This window comes from Patiria miniata, unplaced genomic scaffold (assembly GCF_015706575.1).
Source record: "Patiria miniata isolate m_02_andy unplaced genomic scaffold, ASM1570657v1 HiC_scaffold_18, whole genome shotgun sequence".
NCBI lineage: Eukaryota > Metazoa > Echinodermata > Asteroidea > Valvatida > Asterinidae > Patiria > Patiria miniata.
This window is the reverse complement of record NW_024037056.1, coordinates 12455136-12482452: the sequence shown is the minus strand read 5'-3', so window position 1 is coordinate 12482452 and position 27317 is coordinate 12455136. Positions and strand designations below refer to the sequence as shown.

The 27317-nt window shown below is 38.7% G+C and overlaps 2 protein-coding genes across 5 annotated transcripts; one reads left to right on the top strand and one right to left on the bottom strand.

The window, feature by feature from the left end:
• Positions 1-123: 123 nt before the first annotated feature.
• LOC119724644 lies at positions 124-8700 on the top strand. 3 transcript variants are annotated; one of them, XM_038195785.1, is made up of 5 exons: positions 124-257; positions 1042-1964; positions 4445-4492; positions 4998-5149; positions 8330-8700. In XM_038195785.1, the coding sequence occupies exons 2-5, from the start codon at positions 1062-1064 to the stop codon at positions 8415-8417; spliced, it is 1191 nt and encodes a 396-aa protein (XP_038051713.1). In that variant the 5' UTR covers positions 124-257; positions 1042-1061; the 3' UTR covers positions 8418-8700. The 3 variants fall into 3 exon arrangements, with proteins under 3 accessions (XP_038051713.1, XP_038051712.1, XP_038051711.1); XM_038195784.1 differs by having other exon boundaries at positions 761-1964; XM_038195783.1 differs by lacking the exon at positions 124-257 and having other exon boundaries at positions 342-1964.
• A 3948-nt stretch (positions 8701-12648) lies between these two features.
• Positions 12649-27297, bottom strand: LOC119724642 (glutathione hydrolase 3-like). 2 transcript variants are annotated; one of them, XM_038195781.1, is made up of 14 exons: positions 26858-27297; positions 23060-23253; positions 22328-22479; positions 21197-21320; positions 20225-20292; positions 20031-20104; positions 18976-19169; positions 18724-18811; positions 17976-18106; positions 17348-17424; positions 15913-16068; positions 15019-15133; positions 14082-14322; positions 12649-13145 (listed from the first exon to the last, which is right to left on the bottom strand). In XM_038195781.1, the coding sequence occupies exons 1-14, from the start codon at positions 26934-26936 to the stop codon at positions 12973-12975; spliced, it is 1866 nt and encodes a 621-aa protein (XP_038051709.1). In that variant the 5' UTR covers positions 26937-27297; the 3' UTR covers positions 12649-12972. The 2 variants fall into 2 exon arrangements, with proteins under 2 accessions (XP_038051709.1, XP_038051710.1); XM_038195782.1 differs by lacking the exon at positions 26858-27297 and adding an exon at positions 23956-24357.
• Positions 27298-27317: the final 20 nt, after the last annotated feature.

Below are 27317 nucleotides of genomic sequence, written 5' to 3'. Positions count from 1 at the left end.
GTTTAAAGATTATGACAGCATTTTTCTTAATGTCTATTTTAGGAGTAAACTTGACCTTAATTTTAACTTTACACTTTTAATTGTTTTTACCAATTACCCATAAATGAGAATGGGTCGCACATAGCAACAACACAAGAAAAACAGTAATTTTTGTTTTCTCGTCAAAGTCGACCCTGCAAGTTTCTCCAAAAAACCTTCATTGTTTTGCTTATCTTGTAATGCTGAAGTTGAGCTGTGATGAATAACGCAATTTCGAGGTTTGTATGTGAATTTATGCAAGGCTTGGCGTTAGCTTTTTTTATTGAAAGAAAAATAAACTAGGCCTAGGGTCTAACTTCTAAGAATGATTTAATTTTTATTGTTATTGTGCTGTCAAGATTCGTGAGATTTATTTAACCCAGTGCGCGTTATTGACTGCTTTGTCTGTTAAATCTTTCGGCTGGTCTCACTTACGAACCGGGTACTGCAAGGAGCAACAAATGTTCGTCCTCTCGTGAAAGAAAAGTTTCCTTGTTCAAGTATTGATTTTTGGCTTAGAAGCCCGAGCAAACACGGATCTATTTACGGAACTCAATAAACACGGTTGATTGAGTTCCGTGGGCCTAGGCCTAATCGATTTTTTTACGGTAGTGAAACTGACTGTTTGCCTAAGTGCACTCGTGCAAGCTTTTTAGGGTCAGTCTTGGTGATGTTACTGATGTATTCTTTAATATGGGCACATTCAAAACGCAATTTATGTTGCTGCCTTTATTTAATCGAGAATCCATCAAGAAAAACCATCATCGTGCGATTGAAGGGTCCCTCCCGAGCCGTCCATCATCGATCAGGCCGCCGGCTGAGCCGTTGCGGGCCGGGGCGTTCTGACGTCAATTGCGAGAAGTGATTAAGCTATGCTAGTGTTAGAAATGACGTTCAAACGGATTGGATTATTCGACTTGCAAAGAGCCTGCTGCTCATCAGTGCACGTCTGACTTATGTAAGGGGTTGATAACAAATAACAACCCTGTGCTTGTTGTCAACCTTGTGTTTGTTCGGACCCAGATGCGGTATTTTACGGGAACATGGGCAGCGGAGCCAGCACAGATTCTAGCGAGGAGCCCTCGACTCAGATCACGGGCGCCGATGCTTGCGGGAGCTCGCCGGGCCCTCGTGGTTCGATCACCCGGCACCGCAGTTCATCCCAAGCCGCCGATCCACACCAAAACAAACCCGTAAAGCGATCAACCGATCACATCGACGCAACCGCGATGACAGAGGAGGAAAAGATGAAAAAGAAAACTCATAAATTGTTTTCAGAGACGAGTGCCAGCGAGGACGAGTTAATCCCGAGCGCAAAGTCGAGTTTGGAGTCCGACGACGCCGCTTTTTACAAGTTTTGCGGGGAGATCGACCACGTGATGGAGGGGCACAGCTCCGTGGTGGATGCCTCGCAGAGGAGAAAAAAATCCTCGGTGTGCTCCTCAGTTGTGCCCGGTGCAGGTACGGAGCGCACATCGAGTGGGCCCGTGCAGCCAACTTTTCATCTGGAACAGCTTCACCAACACGACACATTTCCAACTCTACAGAAACAACAGGACCCACAATTCCATCACCAACATTTAACACACATGGAGCGCCAACATCAAAAAGCACAACATCGCTGTGACCAGCAGCTGCCCACCACCAGACCTGCCCCCCGCATCCCTCCACCCCTTGCTGCCAAAAGTCTGGAAAACCCGTTATCCATCTGGAAGAGGCCCGAAGATTTAGCCCACCAGGAACAAGCACTCAGGGACCGGTACCAGGACACTTGGGTTCCTCCCCATCGTACCGAGGCCGAGTCCGCAGCTCATTCCTCCGCAACCGGTCTATCACGGGGAGCATCTCGAGATGAAGGGTCGATGATGCGGATGAGGCAAAATTTAGATCACCAGCCATTTCAGGAGGAAAGAAAAGAGATGAAATGGGAAGAACCCGCATTGCAAGTAAGTCAGTCAAGCAAAGTAATTCGGGATGGGTCTAGTACTAGTAGTAGTACTCTGATCTTAACCTAAAACTTACCTCCCCCCCCCCATCCCCCCAGAAAAACAACAGAGTCTATTTCATCAGAAATGTTTACCATTTCCAGTATGTCAAGGTTCTTGGGGGAAGGGATCTAGTAAAAAAATAAGGAGAGATTCCGATATCTGGTCATCACTAATGTTTCCCTTCAGAACATCAGAAAGTCCTAAAAAGTCAACTTTAGCCAGGAAAATGATAAAGTATTTACCAAGAAAACAGTTAAAACCCTCATACGGTTTGTGCACAGAATGACAAGTGATGGGCCAGATATGGGAATCTTGGCAAATCCAATTAGATATTTCCATAATAATGTTGGGGTTTTTAATATATATTTTTAACTTACTGGCATAAACTGCACGTACTCTGCAGAACACATCAATAGGCCTATAACTATGCAGTGCACTATATCCTGTAGAAAAACAATCATGGCATTGAAAATGAAAAAGAAAATGCTGAATATCTGTAATTTGCTTTTGTGATAATATTTTGAAATTTAAATAGTTATGATTGTTTTATATTTGTAACATTCGTTTTATTCCTCCATGAACTTACTATTCAAGGTGCTTGACATGATGTACATGATTTTAATCAAACAACACTTTTTTTCAGATACATAAATTAAAACTGCAATTTTAGAAGTCATTAAAAAAAATATGTACATAATTGCTTCTCCATATAGCAAAACTTTGTAAAATCCAAAATAGACAATATATAAAAAATATATTCGTAAAAAAAATGAAGCCTGTATCGTAAATAGACATACTGCTCATCATGGGGGAATTTTAAAGATCACCAAGCTTTTCTTGTTACAAAAATTGGAATAAAAAAAATAATGAGTTTTTCTGGTCGTGTTGCCATAGTAACGACTGTAGAGTATGATGTAAAATGCAGTTGATAGCAAGGCCACACCTCCTTGGTAACCCTATCTTGACTCATCAAATAAAAATATTGTTACATTTGAATACAATTCTAAATTGCATTTTATATATTTAACAGCCATTTTGGGGGTAAAATTCCCCATTTATTTTAAAGTGGACTGAAATAGAGACCAAAAAAGAAAGAAAAAAGAACTTAAAATTGAAGAATACTGAGAACAGTTATTTGCATGACATCTAAAGTCCTTTTTTTGGGGGACTTATTTTTCCTTCCTTTTCCCTGATCGTCAAATATCATACCTGTATCAAATATCATTTTCTAAAATTCACATATTGCCCAGGGGATTTATAAAAGCGTCAAAAAAATCACACATGTTTTCCATATTTTTGATGATTTCCCTGATATGCAACATTAATCCTCATTTTTTGATTGAAATGGAGGGATTTGTCTACTCTTAGGCCACATACACAAAAAAACATGTTTAGCGTCCCCGCCTGCTTCCTTTTTGGAGGCCGTCTCCTTTTTTTTTTTATTGAAAAAAAAAGAAAGATAACTTTTAAACAGTGAAATCTTTTTGGCCTATTTGTCCGTTGCATCTAGCCAATATAAAGCTGGTATGATCATTTCCTGAGTCCAAGTGGCGGCCATTTAAAAAAAGCAGGCGGTCATCTTGAAGGTCGGCCACTTTGAAAAAAAAGGGCCTCCTCCTTTCTTTTTTTTCAAAAAGGCAGGACGCTAAACATGATTTTTTTTATTTGGCCTTATCTGAGAGATGGGCTTTTGACAGATTTTTTTAAAAGCTGAGTAAAAAAAATAACAGTTTCGCGTCCGAGCTGTTTGGAAAAATGAAGGAGGCGCAAATGCACTTGATTTTTTTTTCTCTCAATTTTTTCACCAAGAAGGCTAAGAATTTCCCCATTTTCTTGACTCTTTTGCTGATCCAAAATTGTGTCCAAGGAGCCTTCACCCTTTTTACAAAGCTCTACAATTTTGTTGGAAACATATAAAAAAGACAAACTATTGACAATTTTGCAAAATATATTGCAAAACAACAGAGGCAGGCAGAAACAAAGGAAGCGGGCGAGGACACTTGAAGAGACTGGTTTATTTTTTTCACTTGGCCCAAGTTGAAAACCTGACTGATTCATGCTGCTTTAATGAGCTTTGGACAACACAAAATAATCAAACAGATTTATCACAAGTAGGCCTATGTATCCTCCCTAAATAAGCTTGAGTGCTTTTTCTTTTCTTTTTTGCAGTGAATTTTGCAATATTTGTCCTAGATCCAAGAACAGTCAAATTTTTGGTCATTTTCATTATTTAGGATACAGTTTTGTAGGCCTAAACGTTGTATTTGCTGTTATGCACTTTCCGAGTTTTGATGACAGTTTATTATTTGTCATTCCAGCTTTCAATTTACCATGCTTCAGAAGTACAAATGCAGTTAATTCAAAAACAATGCGTGCTAAATCATTATTTCCTGAAAAAAAAATCATGTTTACTAATATTTTGTTTTATAACTGTACAGGAAAAGGAAGGCTTTGACATTTCCAAATTTAAAGCAGCTAATAAAAAGGTAAGTGAAGAAAACACAGTAAAGAATGTACTTTTTTCTTTTTTGGTTATATAATGTCTTTAATTTAGGCAAAGTGTGATTGAACTATTATCTTTAAATTACAATCTATGCTGTTTCTTTTAGTCTTTTTCTATGTAATTATTATTCACGATGTCGATATTTGCATGTTTCTTAATTCTTTACAACAGCAGTGCTGTTCTTCACAAAATTGTCACATTAAAACCAATTAGTGGAGCCAGAATTACAAGCCAACTACTGACGGAAATTTCCAAAAATGTGTCACTTGACACATCCTTGGAAATGGCCTTCTTTTATCACCAGAAAAAAATAATTTCACAGGGAATTCAGTGCCAATATTTACTGTCTTTAAAACAAGTAAGCTTTTCAACAATTTTTGTCAGTTACTTTTTGGATAGCTGCAAATGATCAACTCGACTACCTTTAAAGGTCTTGTCTGTAAAATAAATAATACGAAAGTTATTATTTTTTTATGAATTTGAACCAGAAAAATGGCCACAAAGTGGACAAGTTGCTGCCAGCAACCTACAAAGGCTACAATGCCAGCCTGTCTCGCCAGGGTACCTTGCCCTCCCTGCACAGGGGTAGTATCTCCTCCACTGCATCCAGCTCTGGTACACCAGCTAGCGACAAACACGGGTAAAATTCCTCTTTATCAGTGTAGTACTTCGACAACAGTCTAAAATGTTCTCTAAATTTGTTAAGGCTTCCATACTACATACAGGATTAGTAAAAAATAGCAGAACCCAAACCCCAAAATATATTTCATATTTAAAAAAATTACGTATTACCAAAAACAAAAATGATTGAAAGCCAATTTCATTAACTAATTTTAGATGAAAACATGACTGAAATTGCTCAATCCTTCAATGAATATCCCCATTTAAATGCAGTTACCCTAAAACTTGTTCTCACTGTTTGGAACAGCAAAGAAAATGACACAGAATACTTGTTTCAACAACTGTCAAGAAATGTAGCACACAATATCTTTACTAACCTCCCTAAACAATACAATTGATACAATCCACTTTGATTAAAAGACAGGCCTTCAAAAGGACTTTTTGGAATATTTTTAACTTTTCTACTGAGGTTTTATCCCTGGTGACCTTTAAAGACGATTGTGACGACGATTCGTGAAATTGCATTTTTGAATGAAAGTGGTTTTATGATCACTGTGTTTAAATGGTGATATTGTTTGAATGGATTGAGCAAATGCAGTATTTTTTTTCATCTGAAAAGTAGCTTATGAAATTGGCTTTCTAGTCATTATTATTTTTGGTGCTACATACTTTTGTTTAAATATGAAATATATTTGTTAGGGTTTGGGTTCTGCTTTTTTTTTTTACTCACCCGTGTACATGCATGACACCACAGTAATGTGTTACGGCGCTTGTTATAATCATTGAAATCAGAAAGGACTCAGCTGCAGTGTACATGTGGCTGATTAATGTGCGTCTCATGCATCTTATAATACCGGGAGAGAGGAGGGATTCCATTTGCGTTGCTGTCAGTTACTAAGCCCCTTTTTGTCAGCTTTGGATTTTGTAATGCCAGTCAGCATCTGGCTTGTTTTTCATGCAGTTTTTGCACAATGGAGAAGGGTTGTTATGTGTACACAGTACGTGTATTTGTTTGCAGCATGCGCTAGTGTGTGACTTATGTCCATCTTGTATTGACTCAATAAAAAAAGGAAAAAGTTTAGGCCTATTCTAACGAATAAGCTGAGATGTTTACTGCAGTCCCTGAATCCTGCAGTCAATTTCTTTGCTTTGTGTAATTTTATTTATTAAAAGTATTCACTTGCCTCTGTGATTTATTGATTTTTTTAAATTTATTACTAAATTTTTACATCTGTCGAGAAAGTACTTACAGTCACTGAAATAGGTGTGTGACATTCTCGAAACCATTGCAGGGCATTTTTCAATTTTTGTTTTCATTCAGGTTGGGGTCCTTATATTACTTTTAATAGCAGTGAAATGTTTCATTAAAAAAAAAAATTCTGACATTTTCTAAATATTAAAATCATTTTTTTGTTTTTCAATAGATATAATAAAAATCATAGCCCCAAGTGTTATTAACAAAATTGTCTTTTAAAACAAGAACCTAAGAACACAGAACAATAAATTTTGAACCCTTTGTTTTTTGGCTCGTGTATAACGAGTGCATGCATATAATCATATGTACAATCTGACAAAGGAAGGCTATCCATGCGTATATTACTTCAAGTGGTTTCCATGTGAAAAAAATTGACAGCTTTAGTCAAAAAGCTATCGCCTGTTGTCTCAATGATAATTAGTTGAGTGTCCATAAAGACAATATCCCAATACGTCACAAAACTGACACACAGGCGTTTTAAAAATGCCATACATGTACATGTACATGTACTTGGCTGTCAAATAAATCCACAGAGAGATATCCATTTCAAAGATGCATTCCCTTTGCTATATCAATGTAAAATACATATAGTATCAAAGTTTTTCAATTTCGAGTGAGACATTGAACACAATCCACTGATGTTTAGTTCTTGAATTACATTGTATTTATATGTTGCAGACACCCAAAATCGGGAAAAAGTAGGTTTTTTGGGGGGTAGAACTTAACATCCGATACTTGAAAATTCATTAGGAGAAAAAAACACCCAATTTTTGGAGAGCACGGGTTATACATCTTTAAAGATATCTACTTTAAAGTGTTTTATAACGAAAAAAAGTGCTAATGTTGGTTCTTAAAATCGAACAAGTCAAACGCCCACTACATATATTTTGTCAAGCAAGTGCTGGTGAAAGTACATGTACTTCACAAACTCATTATTGCAGACACTCGCTGTATTTTGCATCAACAATGAAGTGCATTGGGTTATTTTTAGTGTCATTACACCTTTGTGTGCTGTGTATATAACGGGGGGGCCAGTAACCCAAGAAGATTTCTTATGGACATTCTAATCATCTTAAAGACGTATTTCCTAATTTGATTTTGAAAAGTTCATTATTTGTGTTGCTCTTGTGTACCAGTGGAGGCAAATTCAATTTATTTCCGATGTTTATCCGAGAGGATAGATTAAGAAAACTTAATTGTCAGAAGCATGGCTTAATAGCGAAGTTGAGAAGAATTAAAAAACAAAATGTTCCATTGTATTGAAAGGGGAAAAACAAATTGTAATTGTACGATTAGGAAAACTATTGAAAATTTTGTTTTGCCGAGAAACAAACTTGGAAAGACAAAATCAGATAAAGAAATTGTGCTGGATGTCTGTCTAATATTTCTTTATTTCCTCATTTTACAGGAACATCATAATTAATTACAGGCATATTGGATCATTTGATTTTCATGCATTTTGTTTATTTCCAATAATAACACCACTCAAAGTCCAAATGTTCAAAACCTAACCTGTTGAAGTTTCAGCTCAGTGGATATTACACTTTTCGAGAAAACAGTGAAGAACCATGCACAATTTTTTGATCAGGAAACACGATTTCATCTAATAGCACTCTTCATTCCCAAAAATCAGTCAATTGACTGATCGTTGGAAATCACCTACATTTCTTGATTTCTTGTAAATGGCAGCAAGCCAGACGGAATAATTTCACGGGGTGTTGAGTACCAGTTTGATCTTTAATCCAAGTAAGCTTTTTGATAACAATTTGGTAGGTTACTTTCGTGATAAATTATGCAAATGAACCTTTTATATGCCTTTAAAAACAGCCATAAAAAACCCAACCAATGCAGAAGCACACACCATCACATATGTGGAAATAAGATAAACAAGATAGCTGTATGCTTCAAAAACTGATTTGTTCTTGTTTTTTTTTCTCTCTCCAGATCTTCCCCATTTGACGACAGCAAAGACTTGAAATACAACCCTTCAGAAGAAGCCCTTCTAGATTTCATCGAAAAGGAATTCTCCTGATTTATGCTTAGCCAATTTTTTTTTAAAGCCTGCCGAATACTTGCGTTAACAGCACCAGAGTTTTTTTGTTGTTGTAACAAATTTGTTATTCTGCTCTTTACACTCAAAACTTAAGCAGGGGGTGATAGTAAAAACTAGGAAGCAATTTCAAAACCACCAAAAAAACTCAAACAATTGCTTACAAAATCTAGGCCAAGTCATATTCCACATGACTAGTTCTCAGCCATTTTGCTTACTGTGAATGTTTGGTAAGTGCTTATTTTCCCCTAAGAAGCACAAAGGATGCAGCACAAAGGATGCAATTTTCCTGCAGTGTCATGCAATGAGAAATTGAGTCAAGTTATTAAAGATAACTTTGTAAAAAAAAATTCGTTCCCCATGCTAAATTGTCCAGTTTTATCCCCAAATATAGATTCTTTTTCTAAACTGCAATTTTGCTAGCAGTACAAAATTTACTCACTTTTTAATGAGACAGGGTGGGCTGGTTCCTACCCCACTATCAGAATCCATAATGAACAGACCCGGAACCAGTCTGCATGTAAGGCACATCTGTGTGTGCCCAAAATTAAAACCTTTTCCAGGAGGTTGCACATGCCAAAAAAATATTATAAAAAAAAAAATTGGGTAAGAATAAAACATACAAATTGAAATTTTAACCACAAAAAAACCTACTAAGTAATGTCAAAACTGGATTGGTATTTTTAGTAGACAAAGAAGTAATCCCTTATTCAGAAATATCAAAAATTAAGTTTTTTTACAAAATATCTAATTCCCAAAAACTGCTCAGTTTTTTTTTTCAAATTCAGGATTCGTTATTATGCAGCCTACATTTGAAGCAAAATTTAATATCCTCAATATTATACTGTGTAAACTTGATTTATCCAGACACTATCCTAATATCTGTTGGGAATGCATTTCATAATAGTAAACACGAGCCAAAGGATAACAATTGCATTGGGTAAACAACCGAGATATTTGCCACGGCATCGATCGTTGCTATGGCAATCAACTTTTCAAGAAACAGAACGTTGTTGGTTTTGCCATTTTGAGTTAATTTTTCAATTTTTAAAGTCTCTGTCAACCTGGCTTGTAAGTTGGGTATATTAAACTGTATGACTTTTTTTATTAGTTCTTCACATTTTACAAAAATGTACGCACCAATGAATTGTACACAGTACTTTTATTTTAAAGCAGACATGTATATTGAGCAAAAATGAAATGTTAGCGTTTTTGTCGGAGGTTGAAAGCCCAAAGAGAAAGAATACTCATTCAATTTTAATTTTTCTAGAAGTGTTTAAATATATTTTTTGTTTCACTGAAATTTTGTACATGTATATATCGATACAGATCACTATGTAAGTTCTATCTAGTTGAGTTTAAGAAGTTTGTTGAAAAAAAAAGTTTTATTTTCAATATATGGACAATAAACACTCTTCACATACGTTGAATTCATACAGATGTCATTTGTCATGATGTGAATAAGGACAAGGAACTGATGATCAAAAACAGACAGACCGAGGCTGATAGACACAGTGACACACCCCGTAACACACACGGTGACAAAGTAGAAAATACATTGACAGATACACTGACAGACTAAAATTTGAAAGTTGCATGTAGGCATGCAGTTATTGTCACAGCAATATGCACCAAGGCTGACAGACACAGTGACGCACCCCGTAACACACAAGGTGACAAAGTAGAAAATACATTGACAGATACACTGACAGACTAAAATTTGAAAGTTGCATGTAGGCATGCAGTTATTGTCACAGCAATATGCACCAAGGCTGACAGACACAGTGACGCACCCCGTAACACACAAGGTGACAAAGTAGAAAATACATTGACAGATACACTGACAGACTTTAAAAATAGAACGTTACATGTAGGCATGCAGTTATTGTCACGGCAATATGCACCAAGGCTGACAGACACAGTGACGCACCCCGCAACAACGTAAAAGATACATTGACAGATACACTGACAGACCGTGCAAAAGAAACCGTTACGTATACGAATGCAGTTATTGTCACGGACACCCGTACACATGCATTTAAGAATATCGTTGTCAATATGGCATCACTACTTAAGTTTTGTGTGGTTATTCATTGGGGAAGTTATGAGCATATGCATCTCAAATAAAAATATTGAGATGTAAATATGCAGATTATAACCATAAAATATTCAGTAAGTTTTTTCCCAATCGCAGTAGGCCTACACATTTATGTATCCAATACAAGCGTCATTTGTAATGGTCGCTATAATGTTCTCGGAAAGTACAAGCATGCAATGCAACTCGCATCGGAAATGGAAAAAAATCCAATTGAAAATGTATCTCCGTAAAAACACGCAGTCTGTAAAGAGAATACAATAAACAAAATGAGTTGTCTCAATGATATTGCACATTTTATTTATTTCCCTTTTTTTCTTTACAATAACAATGCAATATGTACCATTTACATGTTTCCCGTAGCATATTGTTACATAGACCCAATATAAAACTTCACCAGTACTCCAAAAAAGTAGTAAATTTGATCACAAAAAATTGGAATGTTATCACTCTGTACTTGTAATCACTCTGTACTTTTCACCAAGAAAAACAAAATCTAGGTTTTTTTTAGTTAGCTAGCAATACAATAAGTTATTCGCTTTTGATTGAGAGCTAAAAAAAATAAAAAATTAAAAAAAAATAAAAAAAATAAAAAACGGCCCATATTTAATTACAGTACAATTACTTACAAATTTCAACTTATTCAAATTACGGCCTGAGATTAATTCAGTTCTTGCAGGGCAGCCTGGTTTCCCACATCCCCCCATTCAGAATCGATAACACAGGGACCGGGAACCAGTCTATTCGAAGAGTGGATCCATTTGTGCACAAAAGCAACTCCTAACAAAAGTATTCTTCCAAAAGTTTCAGACGCCCCCCCCCCCAAAAAAAAAATAAATAAAATAAAATACACAAACTGAAAAATAGTTAAAGATAAAAAAAATTGAAATTGAAGAGAATCACAGAAAATAATATTTTTTACAATGAAAAAAAAATTAAAAGAAAAAAAAATGCCCTCCCAGTTTTCAAGATATTGCCAATGACAAACTAGACTTTTTTTTTTATACATGGCACTAATGATGTGCCTTAAGGGGGTGTCACACACAAAAAAGCTACAGCTACATAATTGCATGGCACTACGGAAAACATGACGAAACCACATGCGTCTCTAGTACATGTTATTGTGATAAAAAGGCTTCACAATTTGCTGATAGGCATATTCAACAGACGTCATTGCCTTCGGAAAATTTTTTTTTTTTTGGTCATTCAGACTTCCTAACAATTTGCCAGGTCTTTATTCCTACAGTTCACATGTGCACATTTTTTGGACAATATTTTGGACAATATGTGTTCTTTAAGATTTTGATAAAAAGGCTTCGCAATTTGCTGATAGGCATATTCAACAGACGTCATTGCCTTCGGGAAATTATTTTTTTTTGGTCATTCAGACTTCCTGAAAATTAGCAAGGTCTTTATTCCGAATGTGCACCTGTGGTAATTTTTTTGGACAATATTCCTTTCAGACAAAACAATATTTAGAATAATGGATATAGTCTGTTAGACAACAGTTATTGATCTGCAAATATATGTACGTCAATCAGACAAACGCATACATTTTGAATACGGTGCGATCTAAGTGTTTAGAATTTGGTGCTATGGGTAGCATCAGAACAGCATGTGTTCTTTAAGGCATATAGAATCAGTTGCATTTATCCCCAACATAACCTACCAAATTTTTATCAAAAAGCTTACTTGGATTAAAGATCGTACTGGTACTAAACACCCCGTGAAATTATTCCGTCTGGCTTGCTGTTATTTAGAAGAAATCAAGAAATGTAGGTGATTTGCAGCATCAGTCAGCTGATTGATTTTTGGAAATAAAAAGTGCTCTAGGGGAAATCGTGTTTCGTTATCAAAAGGTTGTGCATCGTTTTTTAAAACTTTTTTTTAAAAATTTTTCTTGAAAAGTGTAATATCCACTGAGCAGAAACTTCAGCAGGTTTGGTTTTAACTTTCTTCTTTAAATTTTGAGTGGTGTTATTATTGAAAATAAACAAAATGCATGAAATGCAAATGATCCGATATGCCTTAATCCGATTGGTAAACAGGCACACGCTATGGATGTTTTGCATGCATAGGCCTATGGCACATTTGTTTTTATTCCAACAAGAATATCTGTCAAAACTTGAAGTGTACAGATGTGCATCATTTTCCCATAACTCACATCTTACTATTTTTGGAATCAGAAATAACCCTGTTTTAAAAAAGCATCTCAAGATTTTCAAAGATTATAATAAATAAGAGTTGGTCACAATCAAATGTGTGGAAGTTGTGAGTCGCTCTTTAAATTTCTATAACATATGTACATGCATTTATATATTCCTTACATAAACAAAATAATAATTACCCTTAAAAACCGAAAGGCGTCATCTACAGTTTGTGCACGGAGTAAATAGGGGTCAGAGGTTAGAATACTGCGTACTTCAACGTAGACTACCTTCGTCAATATTGGCTGGCGCCCCCGCCCTCCCTCCGCGGATCCGACACGGCGTACATGATGTCGTTTTCTTTCATGACACTCTGGACCGCATTGAATAAACCTTTTTCGCTCGTCCACACCTCGACGTTGTGTCCCTTCGCTTGTAAATCTGCTACTATTTTGTCTGAGACGTCCTCTGCAGAACAAAATAATAATAACATTTTACAAAATTATTTTAATATAATCTTTGTCAGTCTTATCTGGCTCTTACCTAAAAAGAAAGGATTGAGTGTCCTACCAATGTTAAATCAACATAAAAAACTTCATGCTTAACTCTCCGATCCCGTTTACCAGCAAGTTTCTTGTCAACTAGTTTGCGTTTTACCTTTATGCAACCGCAGTATTGCTAAAATGCGATTGTCTCCACTTGAAACTAATTTTATAAACAAAAGAACAGTGAAGGTGTCTATTTCAGAGTTGTAACTGAGTCAATCAAATGTCAATCGCATGTTAATCGTATGTTAATCGCATGTCAAACGCATGTCAATCGCATGTCAACTTAATGTCAATCGCATGTCAGTCGCATGTCAATCGCAGGTCAGTCGCAGGTCAATCACATGTCAATCGCATGTCAATCGTATGTCAATCGCATGTCAATCGCATGTCAATTGCATGTCAAACGCATGTCACTCACATGTCAATCGCATGTCAATCGCATGTCAATCGCATGTCAATCACATGTCAGTCACATGTCATTCACATGTCAATCACATGTCAATCACACGTCAATCACACGTCAATCACACGTCAATCACATGTCATTCACATGTCAATCACATGTCAATCACACATCAATCACATGTCAATCGCACGTCAATCACATGTCAATTAACAAGTCATTTAATGACTTTGAACAATGACTTGACTTGAAATTGGATGAATTGAAAATTTGCACACAATCAACCATTTTGGTTAAAAATAAAACTTGCGCAATTGTTTAGTGTAATCAATCATAAGTACATGCAGATAACCAACAAATTCGCTGCGTACATCCTGCGCACGGCGCAAAGTCCCGCAGCTTTTCATGACATCTGTGCCAGGGTCATAAGTCATAAAAAAAATTCTGCCTCACCTTCGACGATGACTTTGTCCGGAATTAGCGTCGCGAAGACCCGTTTAAGCGGCGCTGAGGCGTTGACTAGCGACGACTGGAACCCCAGCAACTCCATGACCACGTTGGCCACGGCCGCCGTGATGTATTTACCGCCCTCCCCTCCCGTGGCGAAGCGTCGCGAGCAGGCAGTGGTGGTGTTGCGACCCATGACGGGGGACATGTGCGACTGGGGGCGCTTGCCAGGCGCGATGTAGTTAGACTGTAAAAGTGATTGGGGGCAATCGGAATGCAAAATCTCCATGAGTCAAAAAAGTCTTTCCGAGTGAATTATTCACATCAATTCCTACCCGTACTTCTAGAACTATAAAATATGTACAGTCCTGCATTGCGTGCTAGTGCTTCGTTCTTTCCTCGATATGGATTTCTATTTGCACATTTTTATCCAACATTTCAAGGTAATTTTGTTTTCGATATTTGAATGTGGAATTTGTTTTCTACCTAAATTGGCAAAGTAAATGAGACTCTAGTCAAATAAAATTGACGATTTTGTTCAGGACATATTGGTTTTTTTTCGCGGAAGTGGATCGTGACTTCGGTCCTGTTTTTTTTTTTTTTTTTTTGTTATTCCAATGTTCCATGAATGGAAAAATGACGTCATCACGATAATATCGCGATATCCGATATTTTTTTCACGATATGCCGATTTAAAAATAAATGGATATCGAACAGGCTTAACAGTCCGTGCAAGTTTCACCATGAAAAACAGATTTTTCTAGCAATACAAAAGATATTCACTTGTGAATGAGACATTGAACGAAAAAAAGCCCTCTGCGTTTGGTTATGGAATTATTTCTTTACAACGTTTGAATTATTTGCCGCCAAATCAGCTCTGGTGTGGGAACTTGTGGGAAAAAAGAATTGGATAGAAGCCTTTTTCCTGAGAAATGTCACCCACCTTGCTGCTGTTGTACGTTAGGCTTTTTCCCGGCCAATCAAAATCGTCCATCTGGTTGTTCAAAACCACACCACTGGGCGTCATCAGCAGTGAACCAAACGCCATGTTGACTGACCTGTGTGTGACAATTAACACCACAACGCATGAGACACGAAAATATCATGAAAATAATTCACAGAAAATTGACACCATGGCCCAATTTACTCTGCTTACCGTTAAATAGAGAAAAATCCCTGCTTACTGTAGCAGAAAATTCTGGCTAACGGTAAGTGTATTTCACGGATTAGCCAGGAATTTTGCCTTCTGGGCATGCGTATATCCCGTAACTAACGATTCTGTGCTTACAGGGTTAGCACAGAATTTTTATGCTAATGCGGTTAGCAAAAAAATGGTGATCGTTAGCACGGAATTCTGTGGTTAGCAGAGCCACAAAACCCAGACAAAGTTGCAGATTTGGAGGGTTTTTTTGGCACAAAGGGCATGCGAAATCCTTTTGGGGTGGAATTGACCGTTTTGAGGTTTTGAAATTTTCTGAATCAGTCACTATAAATTTACAAACTTCCAAAATATGAATATAATCCATCAAGCAGAAACGTGTTTTTTGGTCGATTTTGTGAAAACGTGCCTAGAAATTTACACAATAAGCGTTTTACCACTCAACCCTTTTTCACAGGCATGATAGGGTCTCCATGCAGGCTATGAAAATCTATAGAATATTGTGAAGCTGAAAACCTCAGTAATTTGAAAATGCCAAAACCTAAAAAACAACATTGTTCAACTTTGTCCAGGTTTTGTAAATACTTTTTCTTAAAAATTTCACTCAAAAGGATAAGTTAAGTGAAACAATTAATCCTTTTAAACTTGGCTAAATGACAAATTATAGACTCGACTTACGTTGTCACGGATACCATGTTGTTGTCACTATCAATGACCGATATCTGACTGGTACCCTTAGTCCTCAGTATGCCTTGGGCAAAGGAGAAGTAATAGTCTGGTGGGTGCGTCGTGTCATCAGTGATGTTAGCACGCAGGAGTTTGGCATTTCGTTTGCTGGAACGGAGAAAAAAAGCAAGATTTAGAATTTTGGGGGTTTTGGCCAAGAGTCTTTCACCAAGAGTCAATTAGGAAAATTCCGTTTCAGATCATGTCACAGACTTAGTCACAGATCGAATCACAGATCTAATGACAAAGTCACAGAACAAGTCTAGCCTTAGTCAAATTGGCAAAAACTAGCTACAGAAATTGTCACAGATAATGTCCCAGACCCAGTCATAATCCCAAGTCACAGACCATGTCATAGACATAATTTACCAAGTCACAGACAGAATCACAGACACCAAATCAGAAAACCAGTCATAGGGACAGCAAAAGAAACAGTCACAAACTCATACAGTTTTAGAAGCTGTTGCAAATGCAGCCAAGGAAAGCATTACAGGTCCAGTCAAAGACCAAGTCACAGACCAAGTCACAGACCAGATCACAGACCAGATCACAGACCCTGTCACAGACCAGATCACAGACCCAGTCACAAACCAGATCACAGACCCTGTCACAGACCCAGTCACGGCCCTAGTCACATCAGCCCCAGTCAAAGACCAGATCACAGACCCAGTCAACAGACCCAGTCACAGACCAGATCACAGACCCAGTCACAGACCCATTCACAGACCAAGTCACATCAGCCCCAGTCACAGACCCAGTCATAGCCCTAGTCACAGACCCAGTCACAGACCCAGTCACAGACCCAGTCACAGACCCAGTCACAGACCAGATCATAGACCCAGTCATAGACCCGGTTACAGACCCAGTCACAGACCAGATCACAGACCCAGTCACAGACCAAGTCACAGACCCAGTCACAGCCCTAGTCACAGACCCAGTCACAGACCAGATCACAGACCCAGTCACAGACCAGATCAAAGACCCAGTCACAGACCAGATTACAGACCCAGTCACAGACCCAGTCCCAGCCCTAGTCACAGACCCAGTCACAGACCAGATCACAGACCCAATCACAGACCCAGTCCCAGCCCTAGTCACAGACCCAGTCACAGACCAGATCATAGACCCAGTCGCAGACCAGATCATAGACCCAGTCGCAGACCCAGTCACAGACCAGATCATAGACCCAGTCGCAGACCAGATCCCAGACCCAGTCACAGACCCAGTCACAGATCCAGTCACAAACCAGATCATAGACCCAGTCGCAGACCAGATCATAGACCCAGTCGCAGACCAGATCATAGACCCAGTCACAGACCCAGTCACAGACCTAGTCCCAGCCCTAGTCACAGACCCAGTCACAGACCAGATCACAGACCCTGCTTACCTGATCATATTTTGACTGTAGTTGGCGATTGCCGATTCTCCCAGTCCTATCTCTTCAGCTTTGACAAACTTCATGGCCTGTCAAGAAAAAATAAATCAAACATACGCATGAAATGTGAGAAAACTTACCGCTGGCTAAACTAAAAAAAAAAAAAAAATCAAATAAAACCAAAAGTTCCCGTTGGGATGGATGAAGATTAAATGTTAGTTCTGGAAACACATACCGTGTATTATCAGAACTTCAGATATCACTGATATTTTTCTTTAACTTTTAAACCCATATTTCTTTCTTTTTCATCTGCAACTGGCAAGCTAGGTGTCGAGTGGTTACGACAATCAGTGCTAGTAAGCAGGAGGTCGTGGGTTGGATGTATGAGTATGGTCAAAATAATTTTTGCTCAATTTTTTTTCTCAAGTCCTTAAAACCAATGAGTATACCTATTTTTTTTGAGTAAGGCAAAACCAAATATTAAAAACATAGCAGCTCTTAGATGCAAACTAATTTCTTTGAAATTTTTCCACATTTATGGATTTTTTTTCTAGCATGATGGTTAAGTATTCAATTGAAAATGTATGTCTCATTTACAGGAAAATAAAGAAAACATTAAAATTGCTAAAATGCTACAAACCTCAATAAAGCGATGGTAGTAAAGACTGGTATCTTTGTTGGCTGCAGTGACGTTGAAAAGTTCCATGATGTTCATCAGGGTCAGAAACATGGGTCCGCCACTGGGCTGGGGTAGGGTGACTAAATTGTAATCTGGGGCAAACGAAAAGGACATGTACTTTTTAAAAAGATAAAATTATTTGGAAGATTTTGAAGGGTTTTGGATAGTTTCTACAATATGCTCAATTTGCCAAAAGAAAAATGATGAACTTGGGTCCAGATCATTTTAACTCACCCTATACAGAGACAGTTGTGTTTTACTTTACTCTCGAGGACAATGCTTTGTGTTTCCCTTTGTCCAATATAACACTATACCAAAGCCCCAACTCCCAAGGACTGAAAGGATCTGTTGTTCTCCCTTTGTGTGTCGGTCCTCGGGGATATGTAGAACACGTACAGTAAAGCTAAGTAGTTAACCCCATGCGCTCGGGAAGCGGTCATGGCCGCGGCCGCTAATCCTCATTGGAATGCAGTTGCCAGCTGTGGTATGCCGTGGCACACGGCTAGTGGGTAGTTCCACAGCTGCTGCTTTTGGGCAGTCCCGCTACCACACAAAGGCTGTGCAGTCATGCGGGCCACTTGCTCTATGTGTGTGGAGGAATGTCCCCATTGTAACTCGTGCCTAAGGGGTTAAACACGTTGCTGAAATTATTGTTACACATTGATAGTATTTATTTGGGAAAAAGATGGTCACCAATGGCCACATGTACCTCGATAGTTAACTTGGATGGGCTGCATTTCTACGGGCTTGTAGCCTTGCAAATCAGCCAGTGTCATATTGCCGCCATTGTTATTCACCTGTAATAACAACATATTAAAATTTGGCAAAACTACTACGTGGATAACAAAAAAAGAAAACCCAGCTGTAAATGTAAATTATAAAATATCTAACACGTATTTTCAAATAAGTTAAAGATCATGTGAAACACCAATGTGTCCTTTTTTCAAGATTTTAAACTTACCATATCAACTATTTCCTGAGCTACGTAGCCCGTGTAGAGTTCCTGGATGCCATTTTCGGCTATGTTATCCAGCAGCTGGGCAAAATTTTCTCTGAAGACCATGTCGCCTTCGCGGACTCTTACCCCAGTCGGAGCATAGACGGCCCTGAGGTCGTCTGACATTAAGGCCAGGGGAACGGTTTCGAGTTCCTTTCCTGCATAACAGTGATACAAAAAAGGTTTTATCAAATGTTCGCCATCCAAAATTTACTTCTAGGAGCGATATGCCTCTCTGAAGAGTCCAGACTGTGGTGTTGCTCTGTGTTGTGTCCTTGGGCAAGGCAATTTATCACAATTTGCTTCTTCAAACCCACGATTAAAATGGCCACATGTGAGGGCAGAGATGGTTATTATACTATTCTGAAATTAACAGTTAAACATGCAAGTATTTAAAAGTAATTTCTTTACTGCGCGGACATACAAATATTTCTTTTCAAAAGATGGAATGGGCGTTGGGATGATAAATTCAATACAGTGGAATGCTGCTATAACAAACATCGCGGGATCCACAGAAATCGTTAAGTATAGCGATTTTAAGCTGCCGGTGCTCCAGTACTTACTTTTCAATAAAAAGCGCCCTTCAAAACTTCACCCTGCACGCCCTGGTAGTTACTGAAAGACTACTTTGAAGACGTGCCGAATATTGAATTATGTAATTACACAGTTTTTGAGCTTACTACCTACAGCAATGGGTGGCTTTCCCCTTCTATTCCTTGGGGAAATAATAGCCACTTGTCGCTCTTCTGTTTACATTTGTTAACAAATGTTTCGTACGTTTTGTACCCAAAAATCGGGAGCCAAGGACGATGTTCGGTATAGCCGAATGTTCGTTATGGCGGTGTTCAGTATAGCAATGTTCCACTGTATGGGATTCAGGTCTTCACTGACGATTTTTTATAAATGCTGTATACTCAGTCCTGTCCAGAGTGATTGCAGGAAAAACAGTTCACAAACTATACTCGGATGGGACTCAAATTTCAGTGGTTTTTATTTGTGTTTGAGGATAAGGGTTTTACCCAGATTCGCAGTGACCTCGAAACCATTGCGTGCAAAATCAATCGCTGGATCAAAAAGCTGCTTCCACCTCAACCTGCAAAAGAAGGAAAATGGAGAAAAATGTAAATCACGTGTTAGATTTGGTTTCTTCTGCTGACATATTTGCTTACTAATTTGCTTACTAGTTATAGTGGGTAAGCACTTGTGTACTTACTTGCCGTACTTCTCCCATGCTTGCCTCATACCGTGCAGCTCCCCTGGAATGCCAACAGCCAAACCACTCTGGAAAAGACAGAAAAAAGGAAATAAAAAAGAAAAGGGGAAATTAAAACTAAAATCCCCCAACTAAAATCAAAATGTCATTGTCAGAAGCCATATGTACGACAAATTGAAACAGTGTTAAAAAACAAACTGATTAAATTTAAGTTGCAGCATTGCTGAACTGACATGTTACTCAACTCTGTAAATGATTTAGAGCACCGGGTCCAATTTTAAACAGTGTCGGATTCGTGCGTTACATGGGTGCAGACCCCGACAGGGGAACATGGTGCTTGTGTTCTTGGGCAGGACTCTTTACTACAATTGCCTCTTTCCACCGAGGAGTATAAATAAGACTTTGGTATAAAGTGCTATACAGGGTGGATAAAAAAACAACAAAAAAACAACAACAAAACGAGATATTATTGCCAATTGGAACAGAAGTAGGGCACATGTGAATCAAAGGGAGATATCCTCTGTTAGGGTTGAATCTCCTCTTTAAAATGACACCCTGGTCATGTCATTACATTCACGGTTGACTGAGCAGTGACCAATTTTATGAAAGGGTCTAATTACAGGCTTGGGCCACTTTTCAATTGTGGTTTTTGTGTTGGCATTTGTCACAGAGTGAAAGGCTATGGTTGCCAATCAAGGCAGGTGGGGAAAAAAGAGATTTCACCATGAAAATTGGCGCAGACCTCTATTAAAATAGACCCTTTCATAAATTGGTCACTGCTCAGTCAACCGTGAATGTAATGACATGATCAGGGTGTCATTTTAAAGAGGAGATTCAACCCTAACAGAGGATATCTCCCTTTGATTCACATGTGCCCTACTTCTGTTTCAATTAGCAATAATATCTCGGTTTCTTTTTTTTTTATCCACCCTGTATATAAGCACCACATCGTCACTGTTCTTATTTCCTTACATAGAGGGAGGCGCCCGGGTTGTCTGCAAACATGTTCAGTCTGGCGTTGGCCGGTGCAGTCTCGCGGAAGTCGATTCCTGTGTAGGCTGCTGCCTCGGCGTCTAAGATCAGCATAAACCCACCCCTGTTGAACGAAGCGATTCACTTAGCAATTGGTTGAAAAAAATCACTTAAAGACAATTTTTAACAACTTCTGTTTGTGAATAGATCCCGCAAAAAGGCCACACCGACTGCAACACAGGCAACAAGACATGCGTCTCTCCCACAACACACTCGATCGTTTGATTGCACTGCGCTATCAGTTGATGTGACGCTATTGGTCGATTGCGCTGCCACCAATCAAATACCTTTTCTTTCATATTCACGGCTCTTGATTATTTTTCAAAAAAGGGTACGTAAAGTCCGAGATATGCTACAGGATTGGATTGACCCACTGCGCAACGCATTTCTGCGCGATCACCCAATCGCGCAGATTGACCGATCGCGCCCAACATGGATAACACTTCAAACTCCTACACAATTCTTTTGTGTGGCTAGGCTCAGGGCAAGCAGGCAGATATCGGTCACGCTTCACTGCTCTACACAGTGCTATGTTTTTGTGCAGTGGCTCTCTGTGTGACACATAAAGTCCGCCGCACACGAGAGCTACGTCATTCGAGGCCCTTTGCTCAGCACATAGCTCACAAAATATCACCGTGTGCAGTCATTTTTTGGTACTTGCCTCACGGCCTCGTGAGGCAGAAAACTCAGCAAAAATTGACAGCATACAGTGATATTTTGTGAGCTATGAGCTGAGCAAACGGCCTCGAATGACTTTTTGCTCAGCACGTAGCTTTCATGTTCAGGGGGCTCTACACTTCATATCTCTTCATCTGAAACTGACCTGCAGGGTTTTACAGGGTTTTACATATTGCTTTGAATATGATCCCACTAATTTTAATCACCACTGTGATTGGTCAAAATATTATGGGGCGGGGCTTAATATTGTCAAGTGCATAAATTAACAAATTATCATTACTATGGGGCGGGGCTTAATATTGTCAAGTGCATAAGTTAACAAATTGTCAATTATTTTGGGCGGGGCTAAATATTGACAAGTGCATAAATTAACAAATTATCATATTTACTGACCCTCCAATGCCAGAGCTTTGGGCGTTGACCACACCAATGCACAACATGGCGGCGATGGCAGCGTCCACGGCAGACCCGCCCTGCTGCAGGATGGACACGCCCGCATCTGAGCAGACTTGGTTGCCCGTAGCAACGGCGCCGTGCGGTGGAACCTACAAATGCAGAGAATCCAAAAATGTAAGCATGGGTAGGAGTACATTTACATGCATTATTCTCTAACAACTCATTGCATACGCTGAAATCTTTTGTAAAAAAAAATATCAAATCCTTAGAAATATATATCTACTGTTTTGAATGGTAAAATGATTATTATTGCAAGCAAAAGAAAAATAACCAAAACGAACCAACTCAAAGACACTAGAACAAAAAAGTATGAATAGCGTTACTCGAAAAAGTTTTGTTTGCAAAAATTCAAATTTTGGGAGTAAAATCACCTCTTGTAACACAATTTCAAATTTTCTTGCAACTAAAGAAAGCACGTTGTTGATATTAACAGTATCTGAAACAATGCCAAATACATCAGGCATGCAAACTCGGAATTTAGAGAAAAAAAACGAGGAAATCCAAAACCAGACAAGACTTTGTACAGTGTTTTAAAAATTTTAATGGCATTTACAAGAAGTAAAAAAATGAGGAAATCAGCGAAACTGAGGACAATTTGCATGCCTGATACATGAAGCGTCAAATTGTTAACTTTTTCACAAAACTGCTCATTTTTTGACAATAAATCACCTGTGGCTCCCCGACGAGAATGGTGATCACCATAGCGGCGGTGATGGCCAGCGACACGACCACGGCCATCACGATGATGACGTGCAGCCCTTCAAAACCGAAGATGGTCTCATGCCCGATGGACTGCTGGGTGCGTAGGGGCGCGTTCTCCGTCCGCGTCGGCTTGGCGGCAGGGTCGATCAGAGAGGCCTTGTCTGATGAAGAAACAAACATACCGGTAAATCCTATTGTCTTTTTTTTATCAATTTTCAAATAAACCATAAAGGGACACTTACCAGGTGCATTGAAATAATTTTTAAACGTTGAACCAAAAAATTGACTGGACCAGGGGGTCAATGAATCCTGAAAACTAGGCAAAAAGCCTCACTCGTCATTTTTTTTGTCATGACTGTGAGCTGAAAGGGAACTTCCGATGTAATGAAATCAGACAACCGTTACATTCAGTTTGAAAAAAAAGATTAGGATAACTGCGGATTTTGAAATGGAAAGATTGCCATACATGGCCATCACTAAAATTTGTCCCTGCAGTGACCTATCAGCCATCAGAAAGTGATAATACATGTTTGTCCTAAAAAGTCAAATTTAGCAGGGAAAATATTGAAGCATGTAACGAGAAAACACTAAGAAATATTCAGACCAGCCTCAGTCATAGGGTTTGTGCACAGGGTGACAAGTGATGGCCAGGTATGGAAATCTTTCCTTTGTAGTCTCTAATTTTTCACATTTCCGTGTTGGACCCAACCCTTAGGTTTTGGGAATGCCTTTCACACTAACAATTTGGCCCTAAGTTAAAGAACGAATAACATACCGTAATCACACAATGTAAAATCTGAGTTGCACGTACATGTACATGCATACTACAATATACATCCCATTGCCAGATATCGTAAACAAACCTTTTGTGTTAATACTAGGATCTTCTTTTGGTACGCCTACATCGTCCTCGACGAGTGTTTCATATGCAGCGGTGGCCATGATGAAAAAACGTGTGTGACAAAAAAGTCACAAAATTGAACTCGTGCAGTATAATGAAAGCCTTGATCTGGCCAATAACTTAAAGACAGCTAGCAATTAACAGAGTAACGTAAGTGCTGACGAAGATGTACAGTACGGTACAATTTCACACAAAGTATCAAATGAGCACCAATCAATGAAATAGTATACTGTGAAGCAGACGTATAAATGATCTACCGTTGCAAAAAAAAATGCAGTCAATACGCTAAACAGACGAACACATGTGCGTACTGCATACAACAAGGCTAAACGGTTGAGCGATCTTCTATACTGCAAACATAATGGTCGTGGCACGGTATTTTGTATAGGGCCTAGTAGTTGGCAATATATAAGCCACTACCAGACATTATGTTAATTTATATGCCCTATTGTACCAGCACCTTCAACAGTATTTAGAAGCTCATTTAAATATTAAAAACCACTCATAAATCACTAGCGTAGTACATGTACACTATATTTTGGGGTGGATGGGGGGGGGGGGGGGTATTGGAAATTATTCTTTAGTTATATGTCATCATTTTTGAAACTGGATTAGCATTATCAGTAGACTGATTAAATTTAATTTCTTGTAAATGAAATTTAATTCATCAATGATGGCATTAAATGCAAAATATAATACATATTTTAATAGATTATTTTCCCAGAAATGATAGAGTTATGATTTAAACTATTAAATTGTATTACTACATCTCAATTGTTCTACAATAATACACTCATAAAATGAGCGAGTGTGAGTTTGTTTTTGCATTCAATAGGGGACGTGGAACAATAGAGGACAATAGGGTCCCCAATTCCTGGAGGGTCCCCAATTTGGCGATGTGTACAAAACATATGGGAGGTCTTCCTAAAAGTACAAACAAAAGAGGGACAATAGGGGCCGGTCCCGATTGCAGGTAAATACACACTTGCATGAGTAGCTGAGTGGTATAGGCTACTGCTCATGATCAGAGGGTCAGGGGTTCGAATCCAGCTGCTGGCCAGACTTTCTCCACAAACTACATACTGTACAAGTATACTATGCCTTATTTTTCATCCAGTAATGCTTTACACAGCAACACAATTGTTTCCTTCAATGCAAGCCCTTTCAAAGGGTGCACATGGAATGTACAAATATTGATCATGACACCCGCCTTTCCGTTACAAAATTTGTTGAAGGATGTATTGCCCTAATAGGGCCATTTGCTTTTCTGGTGGTTTTGCTCATTTCCAGTAATAAAACTGGTCAAAATCCAAAGAAAATTGTTCAAAACCTGACCCATTGAAGTTTCAGCTCAGCGGATATTAGTCAGAGTAACTAGGACTCTACGAATCGCCTTTTTGAACATTTGGAGATGGTCAGGCGACTTAGTCCGAGTAACTAGGACTCTACGAATCGCCTTTTTTAACATTTGGAGATGGTCAGGCGATAGTAAGCCTACTATCGCCCGAACATCTCCAAACTTGTTAAAAAAGGCGATTCGTAGAGTCCTAGTTACTCGGACTAAGTGGATATTACCTTTTTGAGAAAACAGTGAAAAACCATGCACAACCTTTTGACCATGAAACATTGATGGCACTCTTTAAATTTCAAAAAAATCAGTCAATCGATCAGATCATTGGAAATCACCTACATTTTCTTGATTTCTTCTAAATGACAGCAAGCCAGACAGAATAATTTCATGGGGTGTTTAGTACCGTCTGATACAATTTTTAATCTAAGTACATTTAAGCTTTTGCTAATAATTTGGTAGGTTGCTTTTGGGATAAATTTATAATGCAAATGATGTTATCTAAGTTTAATTGGATCTAGCAGGGCATTGGGTAGTCGAGTATCACCCGTTGTCCAACAGAGCCCTGTCTCCAGTGCAAAGTCTGATATCACATGCAAATTTATGCGACCTCGCACGCCAGCCAATCAGAGTCAACTTTACAAAATTGTGACACCATTTCGATCAGTAATGTGGACTAAGCTGTTGATTGGTCAATTTGGATGCCATCTTTTTGTAATTGATACGACAACGGATATGGAGATCTAATAAAACCTAGACACAACATATTGGCTCTCAAAACTATTCAGCAAAATGCTGCGTACGTATAGAATACACAAACACTCATTGTGGGTGTGAATGCGCAGGAAGGTGTTCGCATTACGCGCATTATTCAAAATACATGTGATGATCGTTCGAAACCACATGACGTTTGCGCATCAACATATTGTTACAGGCCGCATGACGCAGCATATTTTTGCTAACACAATTTAATTTGCAACGTAAAAGCTTATCGTGTCTAGGTTTTATTAGATGGATATGACAACGGGTTACCGAAGACCCGATATACAAGACGCCAGCTGAGTGGTCAGAAACTCAAGGTCAAGATGCAGTCTTGTTTTGCATAATTATCGCGGAACCTGTTCGCATATCATAGACATTCAATAGGGAGCTTAAAAAGAGGTTGTATACATGTGTGTACAGTTTGCAAGTAAAACATAAAAAAGAAAAAAAGAAACGGCTCCAAAAAAGGATGCGGGCGGGGACGATCAACTGGATTTTTTTTTTACTTGGCCTTACTTGCGTGGCTTAACATTCTGCACAAACCACATGAACTGGTCAGGAATGACCAGTGAAAGACAATTTTATTTGAGTAAGACCTAATTTTTTTTGGGGGGGGGGGATTCCATCCAAACAACCCCGCCCCCTCCCTGGAACCCGGCCCATGGCCTGACTTTCACCATGCTTTCACCAAACCATACACAATACACTGCAGCAGTTGTCAACTTCGAGGCATTTTCCGTCAATAAACACTCACCGGAAACAAATTCTTCCATGTCAGATTCTTCGACTTTAGCCCCGTTCATGGGCAAGAGTTCATACTGCCTCGAATCCATGTTTACGATGCAACAAAAAGGGGATCTGTGAGCAGCATCAAGGCGACTCCAGCCGGCACTTCCAAGGAGATGACCGGTACGAGTGTGGACCTCGACCGTACAACTGACCGGTGCGCACGGGACAATCCCTGGGTGGTTTCCCCAGTACGTCAAGCTAGCCGCACGCTACGGACGCGCGTACACACAGCACAACCTACGTGTGGTCGTCGAGTCCATATCCGTCTGACAGAATCAATCTGTTATTGATTTAAATTACCTTCATGAATAATGCAATTTGTGCATTTTCAACCAATCTGATTGGTCTTCTGGTGACCTGCCGCGCGTGATTGAATATCTGAATATATGAAAAAGACAACTTTGATTCAAATTAATTCTAAATCG

What these genes read in the sequence shown, in the direction of transcription:
- LOC119724644 (XM_038195785.1), top strand. Translation starts at nt 1,062, where the DNA reads ATGGGCAGCGGAGCCAGCACAGATTCTAGCGAGGAGCCCTCGACTCAG. An exon ending in TTAAAGCAGCTAATAAAAAG is followed by an intron (nt 4,493 to 4,997) that starts GTAAGTGAAGAA and finishes AATTTGAACCAG; the next exon opens with AAAAATGGCCACAAAGTGGA. An exon ending in CCAGCTAGCGACAAACACGG is followed by an intron (nt 5,150 to 8,329) that starts GTAAAATTCCTC and finishes TTCTCTCTCCAG; the next exon opens with ATCTTCCCCATTTGACGACA.
- LOC119724642 (XM_038195781.1), bottom strand. Translation starts at nt 26,936, where the DNA reads ATGGATTCGAGGCAGTATGAACTCTTGCCCATGAACGGGGCTAAAGTC. An exon ending in ACCCGGGCGCCTCCCTCTAT is followed by an intron (nt 20,293 to 21,196) that starts GTAAGGAAATAA and finishes TGTCTTTTCCAG; the next exon opens with AGTGGTTTGGCTGTTGGCAT. An exon ending in TACAGTCAAAATATGATCAG is followed by an intron (nt 16,069 to 17,347) that starts GTAAGCAGGGTC and finishes TCTCCGTTCCAG; the next exon opens with CAAACGAAATGCCAAACTCC.